The 27,941-nt window shown below is 36.0% G+C and overlaps 9 protein-coding genes and 1 non-coding gene across 10 annotated transcripts; 5 read left to right on the top strand and 5 right to left on the bottom strand.

The window, feature by feature from the left end:
• Positions 1-11: 11 nt before the first annotated feature.
• PHYBLDRAFT_160056 (hypothetical protein) lies at positions 12-732 on the top strand. Its single transcript, XM_018434109.1, has 2 exons — positions 12-45; positions 112-732. The coding sequence occupies exons 1-2, from the start codon at positions 23-25 to the stop codon at positions 461-463; spliced, it is 375 nt and encodes a 124-aa protein (XP_018286565.1). The 5' UTR covers positions 12-22; the 3' UTR covers positions 464-732.
• A 1,926-nt stretch (positions 733-2,658) lies between these two features.
• Positions 2,659-3,683, top strand: PHYBLDRAFT_172951 (C2H2-type zinc finger transcription factor; the record flags this gene model as incomplete). The annotated part of the gene is made up of 3 exons (XM_018436904.1): positions 2,659-2,908; positions 2,959-3,210; positions 3,289-3,683. 3 exons carry the CDS (start codon positions 2,659-2,661, stop codon positions 3,681-3,683), a joined length of 897 nt encoding a protein of 298 aa, XP_018286564.1.
• Positions 3,684-4,049: 366 nt separating this feature from the next.
• PHYBLDRAFT_172950 (hypothetical protein) lies at positions 4,050-5,838 on the top strand (the record flags this gene model as incomplete). Its single annotated transcript, XM_018436903.1, has 4 exons — positions 4,050-4,180; positions 4,336-4,722; positions 4,864-5,421; positions 5,514-5,838. The coding sequence occupies 4 exons, from the start codon at positions 4,050-4,052 to the stop codon at positions 5,836-5,838; spliced, it is 1,401 nt and encodes a 466-aa protein (XP_018286563.1).
• Positions 5,839-7,307: 1,469 nt separating this feature from the next.
• On the top strand, positions 7,308-7,866 carry PHYBLDRAFT_172949 (hypothetical protein; the record flags this gene model as incomplete). Its single annotated transcript, XM_018436902.1, has 3 exons — positions 7,308-7,389; positions 7,424-7,492; positions 7,604-7,866. 3 exons carry the CDS (start codon positions 7,308-7,310, stop codon positions 7,864-7,866), a joined length of 414 nt encoding a protein of 137 aa, XP_018286562.1.
• A 139-nt stretch (positions 7,867-8,005) lies between these two features.
• Positions 8,006-9,254, bottom strand: PHYBLDRAFT_172948 (hypothetical protein; the record flags this gene model as incomplete). Its single annotated transcript, XM_018436901.1, has 2 exons — positions 8,006-8,491; positions 9,234-9,254. The coding sequence occupies 2 exons, from the start codon at positions 9,252-9,254 to the stop codon at positions 8,006-8,008; spliced, it is 507 nt and encodes a 168-aa protein (XP_018286561.1).
• A 3,402-nt stretch (positions 9,255-12,656) lies between these two features.
• Positions 12,657-14,636, top strand: PHYBLDRAFT_172947 (hypothetical protein; the record flags this gene model as incomplete). The annotated part of the gene is made up of 3 exons (XM_018436900.1): positions 12,657-12,681; positions 13,465-13,848; positions 14,014-14,636. The coding sequence occupies 3 exons, from the start codon at positions 12,657-12,659 to the stop codon at positions 14,634-14,636; spliced, it is 1,032 nt and encodes a 343-aa protein (XP_018286560.1).
• Positions 14,637-17,994: 3,358 nt separating this feature from the next.
• Positions 17,995-18,067, bottom strand: PHYBLDRAFT_t204. Its single transcript has one exon. It is a non-coding gene; the product is annotated as a tRNA-Asn (tRNA).
• Positions 18,068-18,605: 538 nt separating this feature from the next.
• On the bottom strand, positions 18,606-20,657 carry PHYBLDRAFT_172945 (hypothetical protein; the record flags this gene model as incomplete). Its single annotated transcript, XM_018436899.1, has 5 exons — positions 18,606-18,953; positions 19,182-19,638; positions 19,756-20,036; positions 20,096-20,344; positions 20,559-20,657. The coding sequence occupies 5 exons, from the start codon at positions 20,655-20,657 to the stop codon at positions 18,606-18,608; spliced, it is 1,434 nt and encodes a 477-aa protein (XP_018286559.1).
• Positions 20,658-21,852: 1,195 nt separating this feature from the next.
• On the bottom strand, positions 21,853-22,725 carry PHYBLDRAFT_160055 (hypothetical protein). Its single transcript, XM_018434108.1, has 3 exons — positions 22,667-22,725; positions 22,126-22,568; positions 21,853-22,063 (listed from the first exon to the last, which is right to left on the bottom strand). Exons 1-3 carry the CDS (start codon positions 22,677-22,679, stop codon positions 22,001-22,003), a joined length of 519 nt encoding a protein of 172 aa, XP_018286558.1. The 5' UTR covers positions 22,680-22,725; the 3' UTR covers positions 21,853-22,000.
• A 2,427-nt stretch (positions 22,726-25,152) lies between these two features.
• Positions 25,153-25,774, bottom strand: PHYBLDRAFT_160054 (hypothetical protein; the record flags this gene model as incomplete). Its single annotated transcript, XM_018434107.1, has 2 exons — positions 25,343-25,774; positions 25,153-25,268 (listed from the first exon to the last, which is right to left on the bottom strand). A coding segment is annotated over exon 1 (416 nt), but the record flags the coding sequence as incomplete, so codon positions are not given.
• Positions 25,775-27,941: the final 2,167 nt, after the last annotated feature.

Raw genomic sequence — 27,941 nt, 5'->3', positions numbered from 1 at the left:
CAGCCGTGGCAACCATTACGTGATGTTTACTTGCCCCTATAGAAAGTAAGTATAATATTTTTCGATATACAATCAAAAGTTGCTTACATTCTATTTATTTATTTATTTTAGCAACCGTAATGTAATTGTTCACAGCTGGCTCGTCGGTACAGTACAGTTCTACTTTCAGCATGTAGATTTCTATGGCTTCCCACACTTTCTTGCTTTCGTGGAGGTCATGAAGGAACATGACGCGGCTGGTCATGACTCATCAGTACCTATTGTCAAACAACGGTCACAAAGCACCCGTACACTAGGCCACCAAACGCAACCGACTTATGCAGTTATAAGTGTAAATGACATTTGTCATCAAGTTGGTCTGGTCCAATACCCACCGAATGGAAACCAGTTTTATGTAATCGCGCCCTATTATATCTTTAACAACAACATGCGCATTACTAAAGACAATCTTTCCATTCTGTAATCCTTTTTATTTTTATCTTATTTTTCTATATGCTCTATATCCTTATATCTTTTATATTTTTTATATCATCCTTGTATCTTATATTCTTTTTTTAATTTTCTCTATTTCTTATGTTTTTTTAATCTCTATATGCCCCATCTTTCTTTTCTTCTTTATATACTCCAGTTTTTTTTCTATTCTCTATACACCTTATGCTTTTCTCTTCATTCCCTATATGCTCTATACGCCATTACGCGATTTAAATAAAATCAAATTGCCAATTCATCAAGATAAAAAGAATATCTAAAAAAAAAAAGAACGTAGTTTAAAAAATAAAAAAATGGCAGTTATGTTACCATTTCGTTCACACATTCCAAAAATTATTAATCTTAATAATTGTTGACATCTTTGATATTCAATAAAACATATATTTCAATACTCAAAGTGGTCATTACAACTTACAAACATTTTTTACAGTATTGAAAATATTGTACAGCAACAAAAAAAGTGTTTTCATGTTACTTTTTTAAATTGCTACGAATGACATTACCATCTTACAACAAACGGCGGAGATTTTATTGGGTTTCGACCAAAAAAATGGCAGTTATGTGCCTACTTTCGGCCCAACTGCCATTCATCCCGCCGTAGTGTTATACACTCCGACAATAAAAATCATCAATGAACCAAATTTTTCATGCTGCTTTTTTTATAATATTCTTTACCTTTCTCTTCCTCACACCTTTACCTCAAACTTAACCATCAATGTCGAAAAGTAATAAAAGAATTAAAACTACTCCCTCCAGATGTGAGCTGTCAGATTTTGAGCATGGAGGCATTGTTTGGCTCTCAAAAGCCGATCATACTCTAACTGACATTGCAAACCGTATGAACATTCCTAGAACTACAGTTCTCGATACAATAAAGCGCTGGGAGACTACTGGAACAGCCAAGACAAAGACCAGACCTGGGAGACCAAAGAAACTTAGTGTAACAGACGTTACAAGTCTTTGTTTGAGTGTGAGATGTAATCCTTTGAGAGTTATGGATACCACCAGGCAAATTTGGGAGCTGCTGACATTATTGTCTGTAGACAGACAGTTATCCAATACCTATGAGCAAAAGGCTTTGGTTCTTACACCCCTGTATCTAAACCAAAGTTAACCCATGAGCAGAAAAAGAATTGGTTGCGTTGGGCTAGAGCTAGGGCCAGTTTTAGTATCGAAGACTGGAGCAGAGTGGTGTGGTCAGATGAGTCGAGGTTCATGGTAAAAGGCAATGATTCTGACCCATCCGTAATTCGTAAACAAGGGGAGAGGCACCAGGAACGCCATACACTAACAACAGAAAAGTATGGAAAAGGTTCCGTGATAGTATGGGGTTGTTTCTGGGCTGGTGGCATTGGGCTATTATCATTTATCAAAGGATCTGTAGACCAAGATTCATACGTCAATTGTCTGTCTAAGGACTTCAATCCCTGGTACAAAAAATTGAATAAAGAACATGACATTATATTCACATTCCAAGAAGATGGTGCTAGCTGTCATACTGGGTCCTACACAACGTGGTGGAAAAACTGTTGGGAGATTAAACGATTTGACTACTGGCCATTGCAAAGTCCAGATTTGAACCCAATTGAGCATGTCTGGCATGCCCTAAAAGCCAAGGTTCAAGAGAGAAAGGCCTCTATTAACAATGTGCAAGAGCTGAAGACCTGTATTCTTTAGGAATGGGAGTTGCTTGACCCTGGAGTTCTGCAAACTCTTGTGGCAAGTATGCCTGACAGAGTTAAAGCAGTCATAAAAGCTCATGGTGATCATACCGTATATTAAACCTTATTTTTTTATTTTTATTCTATAATATATATACATTTCTCTATAACAACACAATGTTTGGTTTTATTTTGTCAACTTCTTGAGAGGATATAGCATAATGAAGTTGATGTATGGTTTATTCGGGGGTAGAAATCAAAGATTCTGTTGGTGATTTCAGTTTTGGGAGTGTATAATACTTGTTGTCATTATTGATCAAGATGTTTTTAGCTAATATCATCATCATTTTTATTGTTGTGATATCATTGCAAGAAATAAAATAAAAGAAAATAAACAAAGTGTCCTGAGATAAAGAGTATATAAAGCTCTTTTTATGTTGTGCAGATATAACCAGAATCTTTTTTACAGTTTCATTTTATATACTAAATACTTACCAAAGCAACCAATATGTCTTCCTCCAACATCAATCAGCAGAGAGATAGATTATCTACACAAACACACAAATGCAATCAATGTGTCCTGTCGTTCAACACTTACCATCAGCTTCAGAACCATAAGAGAGGTCATGAAAACAACTTGGCGTCAGCAAATATCATTTCACAATCTATTGCAGAGGATGTTGAAATGCAAAATGATATTAGAAATGACATTATTGACGATAATGGATTAGTTAGCGATTCAGATAATAATAATCAGTGTAAAATTATTAATAAGTGATTGGAATACTCATTTAATAATGCATTATAGATTATGCTGTGAATGCAATAGAGATCGACGAGGTCATTTCTTACAAGTGCAGTTGTAGTTTCGAGGACAGCGAGGGTGAAGCTCATATTTATGATAGCAGCATAATCGGTAGAAATACTTTTACAAAGGGCGAGTTGATGAGTATTCATTTCTCTCAATTGGTGCTTCAGCACAGAATTTCCAGGGCAGCTTACAGAGACATTGTCCGATTTGTTAATACAATCATTCTAGATCACGATGAAATTATGTTGGGTAAAATAGAATATTTATGTTACCTTACACTTTAATTTCAAATTTCTAACATGCAGTGATGTTGTTTCTTTTTTTTAGAACCTGAGGTTAAGATCAGCCACAGCAAAACTGTTGATGCTTTGCTCAAGTCCAAGTCAAGTGTCAAGGGCCATGAGTGTGATGTCTGTCCTAATGGTTGCCAATTGTATGGCATTAATGACGATCAGGAATCTTGTGTTGACTGTGGCAAACCGCTATACAAGACTGATACTGAGCAAAGTCAAACACCAGCTGCCAGTATGAAGCTCATGTCAGTCGGTGATATGTTTTCTCAAATGCTGGCTGATCCAGCCACAAGAGAACTTCTTCATTATAGGGCTAACTGGGAATCTGTAGCTAGTCCGCTCACCAATATTTTCGATGGTGAAAATTACAAGCAGTTGGTGCAGCAAGGCTTGTTCTCAAATCCTGATGATATTATCATTGGTATATAGCCCAATGGTTTTGTTAACCAAAAAAAGGGCAAGAGTTTGTACACCATCATTCATGCTGTTGTATTTAACCTTGACCCGTCAATAAGGTAATAAATTAATTAATATATTAATTTCAAAAAAAAGTTACTAATAAAAAGCTTAGATACACAAATAAATACCTCTTGTATCTGACAATCTTGTCTGGTCCCAAGAAGCCTACCCACTTGGACTCTTTCCTGATGCCAATCATCAGTAAAATAAAAGATCTTGAGGTGCATGGCTTGATAATCAAGAGCAATGGAGTTGAGGTTTGCCATGCCAAGATCCACTTGTTGCTTGCTTCTGGTGACATCCCAGCTGTGGCTGACATGGTGCACATTGGCTCACATGCCAGTTTGTTTGGTTGCCAAATCTGCAAAACAAAGGGAAAAGCCCCAGACAACAGATGGCATAGAATGTACTTTGAAGATAGTTCTGCTCCTTTGCAACCTTTGGAAGACTTCAAAACTGGCAATCCTGTAAGTATATAACAGTTTAATTAGATTTTTTCTTGTACTAAATAATTGCTTATAATAGATAAAAAATATATACCAGCCAAGCATCTTTAGTGAACTGTCAACCTTCTCCGGATCTTCCTTCTTTGCACTGGATGAACTTCATTTAGTTGCAAAAGGAATCAGAAAGCACATTTACGACTTGATCACTGTGTCCCTTACCAAGGAGACAAAAAATTTTATATCCGTCCGGATGATACTTTTTCCACCACAGAATACCCATTTTTCATACCAAGAACTAGTCTTGTGACAATTGGCAACTGTATCACAAGTTCAAGACCATATATACCAGTATCATTCCAAGGCAGTTTTGATAATGTCTTCTCCAAGATTGACGGCACTCGTGCAGTAGATTGGCTTGACTTTCTTCTGTACATTGTTCCCACTCTTGTTGTCCCATTCTTATCAAACAGGGCTGTGAAAACTGCGGTGTTGTCACTTGTCAAAGGTTGTGCACTGGCATTGCAATGGACGCTGACTTCGGAGTTGCTGGATGAGATGGATGTGTAAGTCATAATGCCTCTAACACTATATAAAACTAATCACAACCTTTTTTTTAAAAATAATAATAACAACAACAATAGACATTTTAAACACTGGCACCACTATCTATCGCAACAAGTCTAGCACAAGACTATATATCATAGTGTCTTCAGACCAGTACAGCACTATCTTATGCATATACCATTCATTGTCAAGCAACTAGGTCCACTTCGATGCTACTCCACTCGATCAATGGAGAGAGTAATTGGTGTCTTTTCCAAGCTAATCAAGTCTAAGTGCAAGGGCGGCCGTAATGCCAGTTTTCTTGTGGAGCGATTTACATTGCATAACTATGTCAACACGGCCATCAGTATCCAGAACGAAATTGATCTTATTCAGCCCAAGCCGTATGGTAGAGAAAGTCATATGCATCTTCCTAATGATTTTAGTGGTGCGCAGTTGTGGGAGCCATTTCATCGATTTGCTCATTTGAATGATGATTTGGTGGAAGGTGTAAGCGGCCCTAGTGTGAAGGATGCCTTAACTAGATACTATCAACGAACTTCAGGTTTGATGATTTCCAATATTGGTGATTTTACGATTGTTGTTGCTGGTCGTTTATGGATGAATCCGACCGTGTATTCATCTTGCATGTATCAACAAAGAAGAAATGAAAGAAGCCGCGGTAATCATTACATGATGTTTACCTGTCCTTACAGAAAGTAAGTATATATCATTTTTCAATATAAAATCAAAAGTTACTTACATTATATTTATTTCTTTACTTTAGCAACCATAATATAATTGTTTACAGCTGGCTCGTTAGTGTGGTGATATTCTTTTTCCAGCATGAGTATTCACTTGTCTCTCTTCGTTTCCTTGCTTTTGTTGAAGTAATGAAGGAACATGACGCGGCTGCCCACGACTCATCTGTACCAATCGTCAAACAGCGGTCACAAAACAGCTCAACAGGTCGCCAAACACAACCTACATATGCAGTAATAAGTGTCAATGATATTCGTCATCAAGTTGGCCTTATACAATACCCACCAAATGGAAATCAGTTCTACATAATTTCATCTTATTATGTTTTCAACAATAATATGCGCATTACAAAGGGCAACCTTTCTATTTTATAACTTTTTTTTATTTTTTATTCTTTATATGCTCTATATACCCTATATTTTTTATGCTTTCTATATTTCCCATATATTCTATATTATTATTTTTATTTTCTATATATCTTATGTTTTTTTTTATTTTCTATATACTCTATGCTTTCTATTTTTTTATTTCTCTATATGCCCTATCTTTTTTTTATTCTCTATATATCTTATGTTTTTTTTTCATTCTCTCCATGTTCTATATGCCGTTACGCAATTTAAATTAAAATAAAATTGTTAAGTGAACAAGAAGAGAGGTGTATCTTTTTTAAAAAAAGTCTTGGTTTAAAAAAAAATAATGGCAGTTATGTTTCCTTTTCGTTCACACATTCCATAAAAAATTAATCCGAATAAAACTGGACATCTTTAATATTAAATAAAACATATATTTTAATACTTAAAGTGGTCATTAAAACTTACAAACACTTTCTAGACTATTTGAGACATTGTACAGCAACAAAAAAAAAACAGATTTCATGCTACTTTTTTAAAATGTTGCTAATGACATTGTCATCTTACCAAAAACTGCGGAGAAATTATTGGCTTTTGACCAGAAAAATGGCAGTTATGTGTCTATTTTGGGCACAGTTGCCACTTCTATAGCCATAGTGATTACTGCATTTTTTGAAGAAGAACGCAATGAAGAGTTATGTATGACCGTCAGCAGCTTCCTATTGGACGAGCTTACTCACGACTACTCTGACAATGATATTGAAAAAAATATCCCAAAGAAGTGCTGTACTATGATCTTCTGTTTTAGACAGTGAGGCCACGATCAGCTGTTCAAGGGTTATTTCGATGAAAGTACAACCTACACTGACAAACAATTCTGTAGACGTTTTAGAATGAACAAAACATTGTTTATGCGAGTTCTGGAGGCTGTCAAAGACCATGACAGCTACTTTGAGCAAAAGTTAGATGCTGCTCGTAGACCCAGATTCTCTCCTATCCAGAAGGTAACCGTAGCTATCTGCCAGCTAGCATATGGACCTCCTGCCGATTCCATGGACGAATCGTTCAGAATGGCAGAGTCAACCGCTCTTGAGTGTCTGAAGCGTTTCTGTGCTGCAGTTGTATCTGTTTTTGGCAATGAGTACTTGAGAGTGCCAAATGAAGCAGATGTAAAACGACTTCTTCAAGAAGGGGAATCAAGAGAGTTTTCTGGAATGCTAGGTTCCCTCAATTGCATGCACTGGGAGTGGAAGAACTGTCCCACTGCTTGGCACAGGCAATACGTTGGAAAGAAGAAGACTCCTACCATCGTTTGGGAAGCTGTTGCTTCATATGACCTCTGGATCTGGCATGCTTTCTTTGGCTTGCCTGAATCCTTGAACGATATCAATGTCTTGGACCAGTCTCACCTTTTTGAGAATATAACCAATGGAAAAGGCCCTGAAGTTAACTTCACAATCAATGACAATACTTATAGCCAGGGATATTACTTGATGGATGGCATATACCCAACCTACGCTGCTTTTGTTAAAAGTTTTAATGACCCTCAGTCTGCAAAGCACAAGGTACTTGTATGTATATTGTATTGTTACTTATTATATTTACTAAGCACTTATCTTCTTGAAGAACTTTGCAAAGGCACAAGAGGCAGTCAGAAAGGATATAGAGTGTGCATTTGGTATATTGCAGGCACGTTTGGCAATAGTTGCTGGGCCAGCAAGAATGTGAAGTCAGGAAACTCTGCATGACATTTTGACTACTTGCATAATCTTGCACAATATGATTGTAGAGAATGGTAGAGGAGAGAAAGAAAATGTTGGTGAAGGTAATGGAGTAGAAAGAGAAGTTGTGGGAGAAAGATCTGAGGTGGATACTTCCTTGACTGGAACGACGTCCTTGATGCCCAGATCAGAGATAGTGCTCCCAGATGGAAGCTTCGCAAGTTTTATCCAAAGGTATATAGAAATTCGAAACCGTGAGCATCACTTTCAGTTGAGACACGATCTCGTAGAAAGCCTGTGGCAAAGAAAAGGAGATTCATTAATAAAATAAAATTAAAAGTAAAATCAAATATATTTATTATTTTTGCTTTTACTTTTTGCAAACTAATTGCCATCACAATCCTCTCCTTCGCTGCTAATATCAAAGAGATTGCTGCTCATACTGTCATTATTGCTGATGGGAGTATTCCCTATACCTCCTTCTTCAAGTCCAACATCATCTGACGGCTGACAGGATCTGCAATCAAGGAAGTATCGATCAACAGAACCTTTATGTCCTGAGTCCTTTGAAGAACAGCATTTTTCTCTCTTATGGCCTTTGCCACCAAGACGTTAGACTCCATAGTCTTTTTTAGGAGCTTCTTACGCTCATCACCCTTTGCAATACTTTCTGAATGCAACGCAATCAACCTCTCAACTTTCTCCTCCCACTTTCTTCTAGTCGCCTCTTGCTCCTTGGCAAACTTTCTTCCAGCTGGGCGAGCTGGAAACTCCTCTTCGTTTATACCCTCACCAATTGGGTTAGGGGCAGAGGCCGCCACTTTGGAATTTCTTCCCTTCTTTTTGGCTGGAGCACTTGGCTTCCATTTTGGGTGTCTAGCCAAGATTCTGAAGCAGTAACAAAGGTTGAACTTCGTTTTTGTCTCAACGAAGTACACCTCATCTGCCTTTGCCTCCTAAACTTTTATTTAACTACTGTGAACAGCATAATATGTATTATCTACATTTCAATAACTTACATTCCATTTGTCATTGGTGCCACTGGAATTCGAGCGCACTATAGCCGACAAGATACCGGCATACTTGTTTACACCCTTGTTTATAATTTGCCAGCAATCAGGCAAAGAACGTTCATTAGGCAGAATACAGCCCTCAGGAGCATACTCATGGTAACGGTTAGTTATTTTTTCCCAAAAAGTATCCCCCTTTTGTTCAAAACCTTGAATTGCATCCAAGGTGATGCAAAGGTATGAACGACAGAGCTGTTCATCTTCAGCAATAGTGAGGTTTTTTTTTTGGGTCTTCTACATATACATGGACAATATTTATAGCCAAAATTATATAATCATAACTCTTAATATTAGTATTATAGGCATATATATTGCAATTGCAACATCACTTTTGCTAGAAGTGTCAGCTTCAAGATTAATGGTGTTGGGAAGGTTGCTCATTATAGCTTTTTTTTATATTTCTTTTGTAGAAGAGTGAAAGAAAAATTTAAAAAAATTAATATTGATTTATAATATAACACTACATATAATGTTCCTGACCCTAAAAATTGACTACATTATCTATAATGTTGTCTGTAATGTAACCGCTGCAGACGATTTTTTAAGAACATTTCGGAATTTACATTAAAACAGTTGCAAAAATTAATTTTAATGTAACCACTGCAGATGCTCTAACCTAATTACTTACTACTGTGAAATACATTGACATGATTAACTATTTGAAATCAGAGCTAATACTGAAACTCAAGTTTAATATATATTTAGTTAATTAGTTATGTTTTTATTTCTGAAAATTTTGGAAGAGAAAAAAATATATAGCACTTGTATTTTTACCAGGAATGGCTATTCAATTTAAAAATAAGAAAATAAAATAAAATAATGGCTTCATGACACAAAAATAAATTTAAAGCTTTCTTAATATAGAAAAAATATTTAGAAATTGAAAAAACAGCTTTTTTCTTCCAAATTTGGCAGATTGTTTCAAATAATCATCACCACCAGAGAAATTTCTTGTGTAATCCTATTCCCAAAAGGGTGTCAGAGTAGACATGTTCATTTCTTTACCATATATGGATGAGCAAATTTTTACAATAGTTTCTGGTTGAAATAAATCACGGATTTAAAAATGCGTTTTCCAAAATATCAAAAATCGTTCAAAATAAATTCTGTTTCAAATAAATAGTTTTTATTTTTTATTTCAAAGTAGAGAAAATGTTAAGTTATTTTATATAACTTATAGACAGAAATATACAATAAATTGAATCTAGTTGTTCTAAAGTAAATGAAAAGGCGGGAAATCTATATCACTCATGATTCTTAAATATAAAAACAACCTAATAAAATATAAATGTAATGAGTATTTCAAGCTTAAAAAAATAAGTTAAACAGAAGCTTGCCTTTGACTTTACCAAGACACATCTTATAAAAATTTGAATCTCTGCAAGTGGAAAGGAATAAAAGGTTATTAGTATTCAATTACTTTGTAAACTAGGCATGCAGTTATTACCTCTTAACTCATTTTGACCAGATGATGAAAAAACTAATTGTCAACAAATGAGGCCCAAGATGAATAACTGCATCACATAGTAAAGTACTGCTCTTATATTATACATATCTCAAAAACAAAAGTACACAGGCGTATCTCCTATAAAGATAATTACTAGATGTAAACGCATGTAATGAATAAACTGTTGTCAGTAAAGTAGAGTAATAAATAACGCAAAGGACATAATCTCACACTTATTCAAAATCGATTTAAAAAATTTTCATTGGTGTACTAGCTTTTAATACCAATATCGCATCTCACAGAAATATTTAAAAAAAAACGCTAAGTCATTCTCTCTCAGTTTGCCTTATTTTTATAAGTTATAGCTGTATCTTCAATTATTAATTATTAAAGGTACAGCTGTAACTTATTAATAAAAATATGTACATATCTTTATATCTTAATTGAGTTGAGTTTTGTTTTAGAAGATTGCTTGTGTTAGGCATTTTTTACTAGTATTATGTAAGAAACAAAAAAAAATCATATTGTTGTGGTGGTTGAAGTTGAAGAAGGTTTTAAGAAGAAGAATTAAAGATTTGAGATGAGGAACGAAGATTCGTGAGAACTTGTGTAGGGTTTGTTTATTGAGAAAGATTTGGTATCAAAATTTGACGAGGTTCTTACACTGAACTACTACTGCTATTTATATTTTTTTGGATTGGGAAAATTATATGACTGGGATCAGATAATCGATCCTATCTGAGCCTTAATCAGAGCAACGTGATCTAGGAATAATTAATGTATGATTAATTATATAAATGTGTGTAGTTCCAATAAAGTATTAACATCGAAAGTAAATATGTTTATGAGTTATAATTATGCTTATAATAATCCACTGATGTATCCCATATTATGGTGATATTATCATATGAAATATAATCACTATCATGCATGCTAAACCTGTTTATTAAATAATAAAGTATTCAGTAGATACCTTTGACTGGAATAGCTGAGGCCTTATATTCTTTCCTTCAGACTTATTCTCAATTACAGCAGTAGTCAACACTCATTTACAACACATATATTTTTTCTTGTTTGAAATTTTGACAAAGTCATTTTATATGCTGAAAATCGTTGCCTTTGCCAAATTTTAACAGAATTTTTTTTCATTGCTCAATAAAACCTCCGAATTTCCTTATTCAATGCTTTATCTTACTTGAGCAGCTTTTTATTGTGATCAGAAAGGTTTGAAGTAGAACCAAAGCTGTTTTCCTCCTTTATTTGGAAGAGAAAAGATTTAACTTACAAAATTACACAAAGAAAAAATCTCTAGACCAATTATATTGCTTGGGTATCATACACTACCATATTTGGTTTCTAATTTCTGTGGTGGTGATAGAATTTTTTCTATAGTATATGTTTTAGATGTTTAAGATGGTGAATATACTTGTAGAAAAAATTACTAGATAACAAACATCTAAGACATATTATTGTAGCTATTCTTTTAGCCAGAAATCAATTATCATTTTGTATAAATAGTCAAGAAATATATTTAATAAAAAGTATCTTTCACTGTAGAAAATGAATTACGAGTATTTTTTTATACTCGTAACTTTCTGCCCTAAACTCGTAACTCCAAAAGTCTAACACACACTTACTAAGTTTAGTATGTACTAAATCTATTTTAGTACACGAAAGCTGATATTCAAACAAAATCGTCTTACTTTTAAGCCAGAAGGCCATTTTAGATAAATATAGTATGTGAAGCTACTTATCAGACTGCAAAACTGGGAAAGGGACAAACATGGCCTACAGATTACTTATATTTTTAATCTGAACTTAAAAAGTCTTTGCCACCAAAAAGTAATGGCTGTGATTACTTTTTAATGTAGTGTTGTTTTTTTATTTTGTAAAAGTCTTTTTTAATTCTATTTTTTTACAAGGTCTAAATTATTAAAGATCTCCAAAAAGAACACACCTAATAACTATGAAGGCTAGTATTAATAAGATAAAAATCAGCAAAGTTGACAAAAGAAAGTAACTTGAGAAGAATTGATAGAAAAATATCTGCATCAAATACAATTTGGCTGTTAAGATTGCTTGCATGCTCATTAGAGATCTTGGTAGAATTTGAGAATCGCAGAGAATCTGTCTTCTGTTTTTTCAAAGGTAGAGATCAGACATAACAATGTTAACACAAAGCAGGTTTATACTCTTTGATTAAAAGAATCAATTAAGAAATATATATGACTTCATCAATATCATAGTACTTAGAGAATAGCTTATTTTTAGATAAAACAATGTAAAAAGTATCATATAAAAATAGATATATAAATATTATTTAATGAATGTATAGCTTAAGCTGTTACTAAATATCATAAAAATTAGTACTTCTTCTTTGCATACTTCTTTATGTTTAACTTGTATTATTTTGATCAATAAAAACCAAAAAAAAATTAATATAAAATATCATGCATTTGTTGAACCAATCATAATGAGAATATAAATACCTAAAAAGATATAGATCTGCCATATTTAGAATATTTTATTGGCTTAGATGCAAAATAATAGAAAATCCCGTAAATTGTATTTGACAAAAAGTAAAACTAATAGGCTAAAACAGGCATGCTATTGGCTATAAAAGTTATAAGTATGTAACTTGTTATGAGGTTGGAGGTGTAAATCCTGCCATTTCCTACAGTGTTTATTTCCCTATTTTAAAACTATTCATAAACTTGACGATCCCCAGTAGTATTGCTTCTGCGACTTAGTTACAAGTGCCAGAAGAGAAATACCAGATCAAGACTTGACAGGTTGATGAGAATTTGGGCATAATAAAAATAATGTCCAACAAAAGGTGCTTGCCACTGCCCAAAAATTTATCGGCATCAAGAATTTAAGCAGTGTTTTTTATTTCAAACAAATCAACGCCGTGACATAATCTGGATCCCAAAAGAGAACAAAATCTAAAAAAGGAAACGGATGCTGACTAATTTTATTTTGAAAACATGTCCAAGGCAGATTTTCTGGATCACAAAAAAGGATATCTAAACTACCAGCACTCCTTTTTTGGATTTTAATTTATTTTTTAATTTTGGGTTTTAAAAAACATAAATTTGATATATAAAAGCAATTAAAGAAACCAAGTAGTATTTACTTACCTTTTACCAGCTCTACAAACTAAAAACCTTCAATTTAAAATAACTATGAGACAAGAAAACCTCTCTGGCTACCTTGTATTAGAGTTTGATAATACTTCCAACAGCAACAGCAACAGCAACAGCAACAGCAACAGCAACAACAGCAACAGCAACAGCAACAGCAACAACAACAACAAACATATACCAACAACAACAACAACAAACATACACCAACAACAACAACAACAACCGTACACCAACCCATCTCAACCCTACCAGCGCTGTATCATCAGTCAATGATACAGCAGCTATTGTCTATCCTGGCCTTTCCCTTCTCATTGACAGTGATTTGGAAACAGCTTGTGTGAGCCCTGCTCAGGAAGAGCCTGTTACTACCTCTGTCACTACCCCTGACTCCAGTGATATAGATGGTGATTGTGGCCGTGGTGGCCGTGGTAGCCATGGTAGCCGTAGTGGTTGTGCTCGCCATGGTGGTCGTGGTGGTCATGGTAGTCGTGGTGGCAGTGTTGTTGACCGAGATGAGACCAGTACTCAAACACAAGTTCCCAGCCGAGTCAACATTTCTTGGGACCACCAGTCAGCTGTCATCTTGTTGAATGAAGTCATGAAGTCCAACTACATGAGCTTGGTCGACATGCCTAACACACAGTTAAGAGGTGAACGGTGGGACCAGATAGTGGTGACGTTCAAGAGACTATTGAGTCAGAATGGCTTTGATGTGAGTGCTTCAAACAACATGATAACACCAAGAAAGTTGCAAGACAAATGGGCAGATTTGAAGAAGAACTTTCATTCTGTTCAGTGAACCCTTAACGGAGCAGGTGTTGGAGGAGGTACAGGTGAAGAGAGATGGCCATACTATAATCATGTTTTCGAAATCTTGCGTGATGATCCATCCGAAAATTCTGGCATCAACATTGAATCCATGATTCGTAATCAGCGCCATGGAGTTACAATTTTGATGACATCTAGGGCTGAAGCTTCTATAGCCAAACTGCAGAGAAACATTGAGGTTGCTGCTTCTGCTTCTGCTGTCGCATCTGTTGAACCTTCTCTTCTCAATACTTTTGACACGAATATTGCAACAGCCACATCAAACAGCAGAAATAGTGCTGGTCCTTCTAGTAGGCTACCCACCAGGGGTACAAGACGAACAAGAGAAGAATATGAGGCAGAAAGAGATGACATGCTCTTTGAAAGACTTCTGAGCATGCACCGTGAGAGTGAAGAACACACAAAGGAAGTCTTGCATTCTCTCGCTGCTTCAATGAGAGAGGAGAGCAAAGCCCTTCGACGAGACCAACAGCAACAGCACCAACAGACGTTGGAAATGTTAGAAAGGATTGCGAGAGAGTCAGATGACCGCCTGTTAAGTGTTATTGGGTCTTTCTTTAACACTAGAAATAGAAACGGTGAAAATAACAATAATGATAACAATAGCTAGTTGATTTTTTTTTTGTTCTACAAAATATTAAACTGAAAATAGAAAAAACAACCTTTTTTTATCTTTTGTTCGTTGGTTTTTTATTGGTTACATTGATCATTATTCCTTCTGCCCCCTCTTCTGGAGATTGCTCTCAGCTGGCTGTCTTGTCTTTGTTGGCGTCTTTGCTGCCTCTGCTGCTCTCAAAGGTCAGCCTGAAACCGTCTTGTCTGGGTCTCTGTCAATGGTCTCATGACCTCCGTCATTCTTTCTCTTCTTTGTCTCCCGCGTTCTTGAGAAAGATCATGTGCAGACTGGAGCTGTCTCATGGAACGATTCACAGTTCGTGAAGCATTCTCCAAATCCACAGATATCTCGTTCATAAATGGATTGAGATCCTCAACTTCTATCTCTACGTCATCATCATGACCTCCATTTGTGTACACATCAAAACCACACACTTGGTTCTCAAAGGTACAAAGAGTGTCCTCCGAGATGTTCCTTGCCGTGTCATTGTTATCCAAACAAAAGTTGTGAAGAGCACAACAAGTGATAATAGTAAGAGCTATCTTTTTGATACCCAAAAAGTACAAGTGTCTCAACAAAAAACGCCATTTCTGTACGAGTAAGCCAAATGCATTTTCAATGTGATGGCATGTTTTTGCATATGCCTTGTTGAACACTTGTTGCTTGGGGTCTTCAGTTGCAATGGGATATGGAGGGAGCATATTTTCCATGATTGGAAATGCAGAATCTATATTAATAGAACATTGGATTAAAAGATGTACGTTTATTAAACAGAAGCTTTAACATAAAAAATTACCTGCAAGAATGACCATATCATTGGGAAAGTAGTAATCTTGGTCAAAAAGTGTGTTTATATAGAGAGAGCTATCTGTGATTAGCCTTGCATCGTTGACAAGGCCTAAGTATTTTTCAGATTATGAAGTAATAAATTAGTACAAAGCTTTATAAAAAATTTCTTTGAAGAAAATATTATCAGATTGCCCTGTTCTGACAAACATAAAGTGCTTGTTGGCATCGCACACAGCAAGAAGATTCATAGAAGAGTTGTTGTGGCAATTCACCCAGGATTTTCCGTGTAAAGAGGGCTTTTGAATAGAAATAAGCTTTCTATCAATTGCCCTGATGACACCAGGCAGACAAACACCACGTCTTTCAGGCTGCTCGAATTCAGCTGCCCTTCTTGCTGCTGTTTCACTGTCATGAACTCCCCAGTTTACAAACTTATCAGAATAGTCTGACATGGCAGTAATGAACCGCATGGTAAACCATGTGTAGGATCCAGCACTGATACCAAGAAACTGTTCAGTGAGACGGTAATTAAAATGCGTGTTTGCAAAGCACCAAAGAACTGTTGCAACTTGAATTTCAATAGGATAGCTATTGTTATTTAAAGCCGCCTCATACATCTGATGCTGGCTAATGATGTTAAGAAGTAACTCGAAGTTTGCATGGCTCATTCGGTATTGCAACTGGAAGCTGTTGCTCCCAAGATCGATGGTCAAAGTTGGGTGGCATACATACCACCATTGTCTAAAAACACCATATCTGACATGATTTATTTCTTGAGGGCCACGTTGCAGGGTGAATGAGTGTGGTCTGCAAGTGTGTATTATAAAGAAAAAATTGTGACTAACTAACTGCGAACTTTCAATCATTATGTTTGCTGCACAATCAAGAAGTTGCTGTCTGGACCATTCAATTTGTTGTTGCAAAATCAAATGTTGTTTACTCATTTGATTCAAGAGCAGTTCAATGTTGGTTAAGTTTGCATTTCTGCGAAAATTAATAATAAAGGTCAGAAGTCGAAGAATCTCAGCAGAAGAATCAGTGCTGGTGTTGTTGTTGTTGTTGTTGTTCATTTTGAAGATATTAAATAAAAGGTTATTGTTTAAAAGGTAATTAAAAAGGAAAAAGGCAGGTTATTTTAGCACATCTTTTTACTTTTCCAAAATGAGACAAAGATAAAAAAGACGTGATGTCCCTTTTAGGATGCTTGCAATGCTGATATATTTTCCATGCTGATAAATTTTCAGGTGGTGGCGAGCACCTAAAGATCGAAAATGTTGGACATTATTTTGATGAACCGTAAAATCTGAAAATGGTTAACTGCAGTACCTCTTTATGTGCAGTAACATCTTCCTGAGCATTAACCACAGTATAATAACTCTTCTTTTATTTAAATATACAGTCAAAGCTTGATTTAGTAATATTTGATTTAGTAATAATTGCGATTTAGTAATATTTTTTTCAGCACTTTTATTTGCAGTCACATAGAGCAAATCTGCAATATTGCTAAAAAACATATGCGGAGTAAGAAAAAATACATTTGATTTAGTAATAGTAATACAATTTGACTTCTTCCAAAAGTATTACTAAATTGAGCTTTGACTGTAATATAATAGCTACTGTGGATAATGTGCAGTATTAGTTTAGAAAACTATATAAGACATTTCAATTCATATCAATAAAAAGTAACTTTTATCTTCTCTTTGATTTTATGTATACTCCTTGATCCCCAGTGGGATTGACCTTTTCACTTTTGTCAGAGTTGACATTGGTAACCAAAATTGGGATTTACAAGCAACCAGTAATGGTTGACTTTTTAGGATAAAAGATCTTGACTTTGCCAATTAGTCTTTCACATATGTTTTACATGTTTAAGATGGTGAATATACTTGTAGAAGATATTACTGGACAACAAGCATCTAAGACATATTATTGTAGCTATTCTTTTAGCCAGAAATCAATTATCATTTTGTATAAATAGTCAAGAAATACATTTAATAAAAAGGCATCTTTATTCTTATCTAAAAACTATTCTTAAAAACTTAACAATCCCCAGTGGTATTGATTCTGCGACTTAGTTACAAGTGCCAGAAAAGAAATACTAGATCGAGACCTGACACTTTGTTATAGTAAAAGGAAGACCAACCCAGACCGGGTGTCGGACATTATTTTGATGAATCCGAGAAATCGGGATAATTGACTGCAGCAGTTCTGTATGTCAAAGATACCTCATAGATAACGAACCGCAGTAATGTCTTGTAAAGATTAACCACAGTAACATCTTCTGAGCATCAACCGCAGTAAAAGGACTTCTCTTGTAATTAAATAGAGTATAATAGTTTACTGCGGATAATGCGCAGTATTAGTTTAGAAAACTATATAAGACAATTCAATTCCTATCAATAAAAAGGACCTTTTATCCTCTCTTCGATTTTACATATACTCTCCGATCCCCAGTGGGTTTGACCTTTTGACTTTGCTATAGTAAAAGGAAGACCATCCCAGATCAGGAACGACACGGGAATAACAAAAACTACAAAATTGTATCTACAACACAATTTATACTCGCTCCCGGGTGGGCTCGAACCACCAACCTCCTGATTAACAGTCAGACGCGCTGCCAATTGCGCCACGGAAGCGTATTTGTCATGTCACGTTTGTTGTAAGTATGTAAGGGTTTAACTAATTTCTGGTGAGGGATACCGGACGGTGGATTCCTTCAGTGGTTTGGTCCGGCAGTGAGCCGTGACGGGCGGTACCGGACTCGTGGGCATTGACGTCGACGGTGAGTCGACCGAGTGACGTGTCTCGAGAGACAAGAGTGGTCCCCCCAGGTTTCTTAGGAAATCTTGCTCCCGATACCCCTATATCCAAGTACCTACTTATTTTCTTGCGTGCCAAGTTTAAATTACTTGGGGGGTCTACTTTTTTATGTCACAAGGGGCTTTAAATTATAAGGATGTATAGAAGCAGTGACAGCTTTTATTTTTGTTGTTTCTTTTGGAATCTTAATGTTTTTTTTTACATTTTTTCTTTTTATCAAAACATATTATTATAGAACATAATTGTAATTTTTTATTATCTTTGTGTATTAAGATTTCTAAAGTGGGAAGAGTTTGCATTTCTAAGAGTGTCTATACGATTCATTGCTTCCCCAAGTAAACCACTAATCACTTGTTATTCGGCTTCATCAATTCCTGGAACATCCATCAACTGCTCTAAGTCTTCTCTTTGATAATGAAGTGTTATATTCTGGGCCATGATTCTTTGCAACCAAACAGAATTGTTTCTACCACTTACAACAATGGTGTTTGTTTCATTTTTAACTTCCTCATTAATAACTGCCACTTCATGCTCAGATGCAAGTGATCTTTGTAGTTGGAGGTGGTTGTTTTCTCTTTGAGCTGTATACGCAAAGTCTAGACCAATAAATCTCTTTAGGAGATGTGCATGTTTACAGGGAATTTGACGTGAAGCAAAATTGGGACAAGTGCAATTTCGTATCAAATTGTTTGATACATTAATCTGATATCATTGTGCTTCACCTGTAAATGACTTTACTGTCTACTTGCTATTAGAGTCTTCTATGCTATTGCCAATCTCATTAAGAGGATTAATGATCATGAAAGGGAGCATGTTATCTTGTATGGTATTGGCAGAAAAAGAGTGTCAAGCAAGTTCATTTTTAATTGGACCCATTCGTCCATTTTGTATGTGGATTTGCTCCACTTCTTTATTGTAAAAGAACTCCACATTGTTTGTCAAAATAAAGACAAGATGGTCCAATCGTCTTATGCGAGTACGGCCAAAGTATATTGTTTTCAATTTGTTGTGCCACAATTCGATGTAATTGTTTGTCAAATATCTTTGGTGATCATTTGCAACATATGACCTTCCCCATCTTCTCAACAATTCTTCTGTTCCAATCCATTTATGTTCGAAATAAGCCAGGAATTGTTGCTGACTTTGTACATAAAGCCTAAACTCCTGGATTTTTCTCAAAAATTCATCCTCATCTGATTCAATAAGTATATTTTTGAGATTGACCTTGAGCTCATACTTGTATTTGCCAAGTTGTTCTGATGTGTATGAAGCATCAAGCTTTACTTTGCTGTCTAAATTATGCTGCCAGGCACGCAAAACATGAAACTTGCAGAAATGGATGATGGTCTGTGACAATGCTGCTGTAATTGCATTATTTTCAGCAATACTACAATCGATGGTAATATATAAGGGAGTGAAACAGCTTTTCTCACAAAGATGTACAAGCTATTGATTAATGGGGCCAACTCTATGATCGTTTGTAATCATGTATGCAACAGGAGACCCTTTTCCAGTATCAGGATGTTGAGTAACAAGCGAGTATAATATTTCAATGTTGCGTGCAGAGATGTTGTGTGTTGCATCAAGACAAAATGACTGGGAAATTCTCATAAGCATCATTTGAGATGGTGATTGAAATCCAAACGCAAAATGCTGTGCATTGTTGCTGTATACAGAAAGATTGCCAGTAAAGATACAGTAGTTCTGTGATGATAACTTCTCATGCATCCAAATATCCAGAGACTTATTTTCATCAGAGTGAAACCTATACAGTAAATTCTTTATCTATATTTTTTATTTAACACTTTTTAAATAACTTCTCTCTTATAGTATTATTCACACACCTTTCTTATTCTGTTATAGATGTCTTCATAATTGGGCTTTCTAATGCCTACGCCCCACTCTTTAATTTGTTGCAAAACTGAAATTCTAGTATTTCTACAAGTGCTGCCCCCTTTTAACTGATCTTCAATAATTTTGATGACCTCAGAAGGTAAAGGTAATGTTCTAATTTCAGAAGCATTGCCAGGAACATGGTTGATATGATCGTTGGTCATACAAATTAAAGCTACTTCAGGGTTTTTGATGTATTGCTTGATGAAAATAGTGGCTTTGCAATAACAAAACTTAGTGTCTTTCTGAGCAAGACAAACATTTCTGTCTGATATATAAAATTCTGCTTGGTGACATTTTTTTTGTCTCTCCATACATCAATTCTCTTGCACAAAGTTTTCTACATTTATTCCACTTTGTTGAACAAAGTGATTGAATGCGGTCAAGGCATTGCTCCCATTCACTTGCTTTTACTTTTACTACAGCATCCAAAGAAAGGATTTTTATTCCTTCTGTAGGTGAGTTGACTAAAGTATTCTGCACATTTGAAAGGTTGAATATAGTGTTAGACATTGGTGAGCTTGTATTATGATTGTATATGTAATTAAAATAAAGAGGAGAGAAGAAAAAAAAACATAGCAAAAGAAATGTTTTAACAAAAGCCACTTTGCAAAATCTCTATATGGAAAAGCCACATCCTTATAATTTAAAGCCTCTTGCGACATAAAAAAGTAGACCCTCCAAGTAATTTAAACTCGGTGCACAAGGAAATAAGTAGGTACCTATACCCAAACCCCCCAATATAATCCCGTTCCTTAAAATTAAAATATCCATCTATATCATCACCTCAGAAACACCTGTCACCCACTAAAAATATTATACCTCTTTCCCCTAATTTTATACACTTCTTTATTGCCAACATTTATTTTACACTATTTTTTATTACATTTTATTAGATTCTATTATTATACTATTATTATATTTTTTATTTTACTTTACTACATTGTTATTATATTATTACTTTTGTTGTGGTGGTTGAAGTTGAAGAAGTTTTTAAGAGGAAGAATTCAAGATTTGAAATTAGGAACGAAGATTCGTGAGAACTTGTGTAGGTTTTGTTTATTGAGAAAGATTTTGTATCAAAGTTTGACCAGGTTCCTACACTGAACTACTACTGCTATTTATATTGTTTTGGATTGGGAAAATTATATGACTGGGGTCAGGTAATCGATCCTATCTGAGCCTTAATCAGAGCAACGTGATCTTGGGATAATTAATGTATGATTAATTATATAAATGTGTGTAGTCCCAATGAAGTATTAACATCAAAAGTAAATGTGTTTATGAGTTATAATTATGCTTATAATAATCCACTGATGTATCCCATATTATGGTGATATCATCATATGAAATATAATCACTATCACGCATGCTAAACCTGTGTGTTAAATAATAAAGTAATCGGTAGACACCTTTGACTGGAATAGCTGAGGCCTTATATTATTTCCTTCAGACTTATTCTCAATTACAGCAGTAGTCAATACTCATTTACAACATTATCCTCCACCAGATTCAACAATACCTTTTGTTGATTCGGCAAAACATCTCATCTTAACTATTTATTAATTTGTCGAATTGCTCAATTTCATTTGGGTCAATTACGCTCATAATTTTTTTTTTTTTTATACTTCAAGAGATCTGCACTGTAAACTCAGCTCCGTGGATTACGTGTTTATTTTATCAAATTTTTTGTTGCTCTTCTTTTGGACATTCTTTCTTCTCTACTCAGTGCGGTAGGAAGCTTACTTCCATTGTACTCTTCAATGCGATTCCTTTTTATTTTACCATCATGTCTTGGAATTTGAACTGTTTTCTTTAATGAGGCTGCACTCTTATTCACTAATTCCGTGGCTCTCTCATTCTCTAAACGTTCGATTTCTCTGACCTTCTTCCAATACTTTTGTATTATTGTGGGATTGGTAAAATCGTTAGCCATTTGCCATGTGTTTGCCCGTTCACCATAACCAACCCATTTTACCAGATATTCTCTTTCACCAGCAGCACCACGATGATCGCGAATGTCTTCAACTTCATAGAGCTCATTCTCAATTGTAGATTCATCGATGGTAACCATCTTGAGTTCTGAGGGTGTGTAATTTCGGTGCAACAATTCTCCTTGCTCATCCTTTAGTTCATACGATCCTCCTTTATTTCTTCGAACCACTGTATAAGGACCTTCATAGATTGGTGCCAATTTATTTGGACGATGTGGTAATCTGACCATTACGTGTGTTCCTTTGGGGATGTCTATTAAGATGTTCTTGTGATCGTATTTCTTTTTTAACTCTTTGTTGATCCGCAAGACTCTTTCGTTTATGGCAGGGAATATTATTTTATCCATATATTCAATCTGCTTCTCCAATTCATCAATTGTTACCGTGTTTTTGGGAAGAGAGAATTTTGCTTTATCACCATACTCATCAGGTACATTAACTCTGCGAGCATACATTAGTGAAAAGGGTGCACTCAGTGTCTTTTGAGGAATATGTCTGTTTATGCATAGCTGAACAATTGGTAAATAGTGACACCAGTCATTGCTGTTCGCTCTCATCATTTTCCGTACAGTATTCTCTGCAACTTTCACACTGGCTTCAGCAATACCATTTCCTTGTGGATGATATGCCGTTGAATATCTTCGATCAATACCAAGCTCTTTCGATAGGCTTGCCATTAAAGAATTTCTAAATTCCAACCCATTGTCACTTTGCATTACTTTGGGAAAACCATAATCTCCAAATATTTTTATCAATGCCTTAGCTATTGTTGTCGAGTTTTTGTTTGGTAATGGTCTCAAGATGATATACTTGGAACAAACATCAACTAACACTAGCATATACGTGTGACCATCCTCTGATACTGGGAATTCACCGCATAAGTCAATTGCAACATGATCAAATGGTCGGAAAGCTACAACATTGGTCAATGGGTGATATCCTCTTTTGCTGATGTTGTGCTTCTGACATTCAGAGCAAGAACGAATAATCTCCTTTGCTTCTTCATATATATTAGTCCAATGTAATCCTTGAGAGTGAAGATCATTCACCATAGCTTGACTACCAAAGTGACCAAACGAATGTGCTTCTTTTAACAAGCCATTTCGCTTTTCTTCAGGAGGCGACATATAGTCGGAAGTCTCTGATACATTTTCGATGAGTTGTGTAGCAAGTACATTTAGCACTTTGTCCTTACTGTACTTTTTCTTACGAATAATAACTTTATCTTTAGATTGCAAGTGTTTTGTTTTGATTTTTCTCAATCCATCATCCTCCACCAGCTTGTAACTATCCTCTGGAGGATACAAGCGACTCAACAAGTCTGGTAGTTTATTCAACAAACCAGGAATATGGACCACCTTAAAATCAAAGTCAAGAAGTGTCTCAATCCAGCCAATTATCATGGGATTAGCAATTTTTTGTGTGTGAAGATAAGTGAGTGCTTTATGATCAGTAAAAATGGTGAACTGTCGGCCCCATAGAAATGGACGGAATTTATCAAGCGCCAAAACGACTGCATACAATTCTCTTTTGGTGGTGCTCCATCGCCGTTGGGATGGGCTCAGAGAAGTTGACACAAAACTAATATACTTATCACGCCCTTGATCGTCGCGCTGAAAAAGCAGGCAGGCTACTCCATAAAGGGAAGCATCTGTGGCCACATACATTTCACGTGACATATCTGCGTAATGAAGAATTAAATCCTGATGCAGTATGTCCTTTAATGCTTTAAAGCTTCTTGTCTGCTCATCTGTCCATAGCTCAGCTACATTGTTGGCATGACTTAATCGTGAAATAGGTTCAGCCACCTTCGAGATCATGGGAATATAGTCTCTGAAGTAATTAATCAAACCCATAAATTGCTGAATTTGTTTCGCAGTTTTAGGAATAGGCCATTTATCAACGTTTGTCAACTTTCGCTTATCAACCTTGGTGCCTGTCTCATTGACGACAAAACCAAGCAATCGCACTGAATGTTGAAACCAGACACATTTATCAGAGTTTAGAATCAACTTCGCCGATGTCAATCTATCAATCACTATTTTTACATCCTTAACATGCTGCTCAAATGTTTCGCTAGCCACAATACAATCATCAACAAAATTCTGCACACAGTCAATTTTATCAAACAAAGTTGCCATGACATGTTGAAATTGTGATGTAAGCATCTTCAAGCCAAAGCAGCCTTTAATGAAGCTATATTGTTGCCCATCTAAATGAGTGAATGTTAATTTATGAACATCTTCAGGTGCAACTTTGAAACGATGGTAGGCATTCGATAAATCCAATGTGGTGAAAAATTTCTTTCCACTCAAATTCTGGAATATCGTTTGGATTTTAGGAATTGGATAGTTGAATGTGGGAGGTAGGATCTGATTCAATAATCGCACATCTAGACAAACTCGGTGACTCACAATCTCTCCAGCTTTGTTTCTTTTAGGCACAAGCAACATAGGACTGTTGAAGGAAGTATTGGTCTTGGACTTGACAATCGTGCCTGTCTCAAGCCATTCTTTTACTTGTTTATCAAGTGTTGGTCGTAGAGCATGGGGAATAGGATATTGACGTCTATAAGCTGTGGCGCCTTCTTTTGTGGGTAATCTAATTAGAGATTCTGATAAAGGACAAGAGGACTCGACTGGGATTTTCTTATTTTCATCCAGTGAGGCCTGAATTGACTGAATAAATTCTGCTCGCTGTATTTCCGTACCAGCTGGCGAATTATCCGGTTCAAACTTTTTCTCTTTATCGATATTTAGATTCTCATACACAGCGGCATAGTCTTTAGCGTTATCTGAATGAATATATTCTCCTTCGATATCGTATGCAACATTAATCAATCCGATGTTCATTTTTGTTAAGATATCTCTTCCAAGAAGAATATCAAAATTAAATCCTGTATTAAACTCTAACACCTCGGGTGCATGCTTAAACGTAATTCCATTCACATATTTAAAATTTAAAGGATCAGTTTTTCCCAATCGCTTAGTACCACTATTCTTTGACAAGAAAGTGAAGGAACCATTTGATGAATTTATTTTATTTATATTTAAATTTTCATTCAAACATTGTAAACTAATGAAAGTGCGTGCACTGCCAGTGTCAATCATTCCAAGTAGTTTGTGGTTCTCTACAATAATAGGAGTGGTTAGATTAAATGCATCATTGGCTTTAACCCTTCTCTCAATTTTGTCAAGTAGGTACTTACAGTCGAAAGACATGTCTTCGAGTTCCAAGTCGACACTGTCTTGGATCGCCTTGAGCACTTGCTCAGACTTCTCCTTGGCAGGGACCTGCGAGACCATCAGGACTGGCTCACTGTCCTTACAGACGTGGCCACGGAAGTAGTTTTCTCCACACCGCCTGCAGGGGTTGCGCTTGGTGGGGGCAGCTACTTTGGCCTTGTTGTTGGCCAGGGTGAAGCATTTGCTCGACTCATGTGTAGTATTCTTACCATGGTGCGAGCAGAAGAAGGAACGCTCCGGCTTACTGATTCGGTGCTGCTGGTTGTTGCTGGAGTGCACCTTCTTGCGAGGGTACGCCTCCATTCTCTTCTTCTCCATTCTCTTCTCAGTGTGCATGTTGGCACCAGGAATGAGCTGAGTAGCTTCGGCATACATGCGATTGTCGTCGCCAAGGATGTCTCTGCCAATCTGCGTCAACTGCTCCACAGTCCAATCTCTTTTGGTCTCGCCATTGAAGTCCAATCTGGTCATGGTGAGCCGCAAGAGTGTCTGTACTTGCCTAGTCAAGGAAGCGAGGAAGCGGTCGGCAACACGAGCATCGTTTTTGGGGAGGCCGGCATCATACACAGCCTGAAGGAACTTCTTGGAGTAATCTCCAATCGACTCAGAAGGAAGCATTACCATGGTAAATACCTCTTTTACCGAACGGGATGTCACCAAGCGCGATCCATGTCTTGCTGTAAAGCAGATCTTGGCCGCGTTCCAATCTACACACTTCTTCAAATCCATCTCTACCCATCCATCGTCACTATGAGGCAAGCAGAGCGGCAAAAATCTCTTCCAAACTAGTTCAATGTCCTGAAGGGACGACTCAATAACCTTTTGGAAGGTGCGAAGGAAGTGGTCTACTGAGTGAAAGACCTCTTCATTCGGGAAGGATCTAATCACATCGTCTGCCAACTGGAACTTAGGAAGATCTCTTCTATTAAGAGTCAACCCTCCAGTGCGACTGCTCTTCTCTACAACTTTCACAGAAGGCGAAAGGTACTGACTGCATGCTATTTCTATATCTATCATTTCTTTGACGCGTCTGACCTTATTAAGGGCTAATTCAGCTGCTTGCTCATCGTTCATAGCGTGAGCAGCGCTGACAGCCTCCACATGCTGTTGAAGTTCTAGTCTAAGTTTCTCTGACAAAGACAAGACTGTTGTAGCAGCATTCGCTACCAAGGGACGAAGGGGAGAGGGAGCAACAAATTGTCCAGGGGTGGAGCTGGCAAAGGAGATGTTGTCACTCAGACTGGCGATGAGGTCCTCCTCAGTCATGACGGACATGGCATCCTCATCATGAGCAGGGATGATGGCGGCGGGATAGTTCTCAGCAGAGGGGTTCATGGTAGTTCACGAAAAAAAATGTTGTGGTGGTTGAAGTTGAAGAAGTTTTTAAGAGGAAGAATTCAAGATTTGAAATTAGGAACGAAGATTCGTGAGAACTTGTGTAGGTTTTGTTTATTGAGAAAGATTTTGTATCAAAGTTTGACCAGGTTCCTACACTGAACTACTACTGCTATTTATATTGTTTTGGATTGGGAAAATTATATGACTGGGGTCAGGTAATCGATCCTATCTGAGCCTTAATCAGAGCAACGTGATCTTGGGATAATTAATGTATGATTAATTATATAAATGTGTGTAGTCCCAATGAAGTATTAACATCAAAAGTAAATGTGTTTATGAGTTATAATTATGCTTATAATAATCCACTGATGTATCCCATATTATGGTGATATCATCATATGAAATATAATCACTATCACGCATGCTAAACCTGTGTGTTAAATAATAAAGTAATCGGTAGACACCTTTGACTGGAATAGCTGAGGCCTTATATTATTTCCTTCAGACTTATTCTCAATTACAGCAGTAGTCAATACTCATTTACAACAACTTTACTTCTATTCTACCTCACTATATTTTTACTTTATCTTTATTCAATTATTATATTTTTACTATACTTTTATTTTACTCTCTCTATAATTTTCTATTCTACTTCTACTATCAACACCAGTTACATGTAGTAAAAATTTTCACTTGACTTTCTTTTCTTTTCCTCAAAAAATTATTTTAACCAAACATTTTTGTTTATAAAAGGAACAACCTTTTCAATCAATAAAATCATCATTCTATCCTTGATCTTATTTATTTTTGCTCGTTATTATCATTATTCTTCATTCATACATAGTGTCCTTGTTCTTTGGAGTGTTGTCTGTCAATTTTGATATATTTTGTTTCTCTGTTTTCTCTTTTCTGTTTTTCTCAGACTTTGTTGTTGTCACAATTTCCATTTTAATCTTCTCCCTATTTTTCTACCTGTCTGTCACCAATTCTTACCTGTCAAATTACCCATTCTTTTCCATTCTTATTGTATTCTTCTTCTTGTATTTTGTAATTCACATTACATTTATTTGCCAAGTGATACTGTTACAATCCACAACAAACAAACACATCACGTGTCAGTCGTCACATGTATTGTGGACAATCTCAGCTTTTGGCCATGTCATGGTGTCCAGTACCAGAAGATCAGTCTGCTCAGTGGGTCTGTCCGGCGGTTTGTCATG

The sequence above is a fragment of the Phycomyces blakesleeanus genome, assembly GCF_001638985.1.
Source record: "Phycomyces blakesleeanus NRRL 1555(-) unplaced genomic scaffold PHYBLscaffold_24, whole genome shotgun sequence".
In the NCBI taxonomy this organism is placed as follows: Eukaryota; Fungi; Mucoromycota; class Mucoromycetes; order Mucorales; family Phycomycetaceae; genus Phycomyces; species Phycomyces blakesleeanus.
Note: the sequence above shows the minus strand (reverse complement) of the source record. Positions and strands in the feature narration are given on the sequence as shown.

Coding starts and splice junctions, on each gene's coding strand:
- PHYBLDRAFT_160056 (XM_018434109.1), top strand. CDS start 23: ATGTTTACTTGCCCCTATAGAAA. Junction 46..111: donor TTTACTTGCCCCTATAGAAA/GTAAGTATAATA, acceptor TATTTATTTTAG/CAACCGTAATGTAATTGTTC.
- PHYBLDRAFT_160055 (XM_018434108.1), bottom strand. Junction 22,064..22,125: donor CTGCTGGTGAAAGAGAATAT/CTGGTAAAATGG, acceptor TAACGATTTTAC/CAATCCCACAATAATACAAA.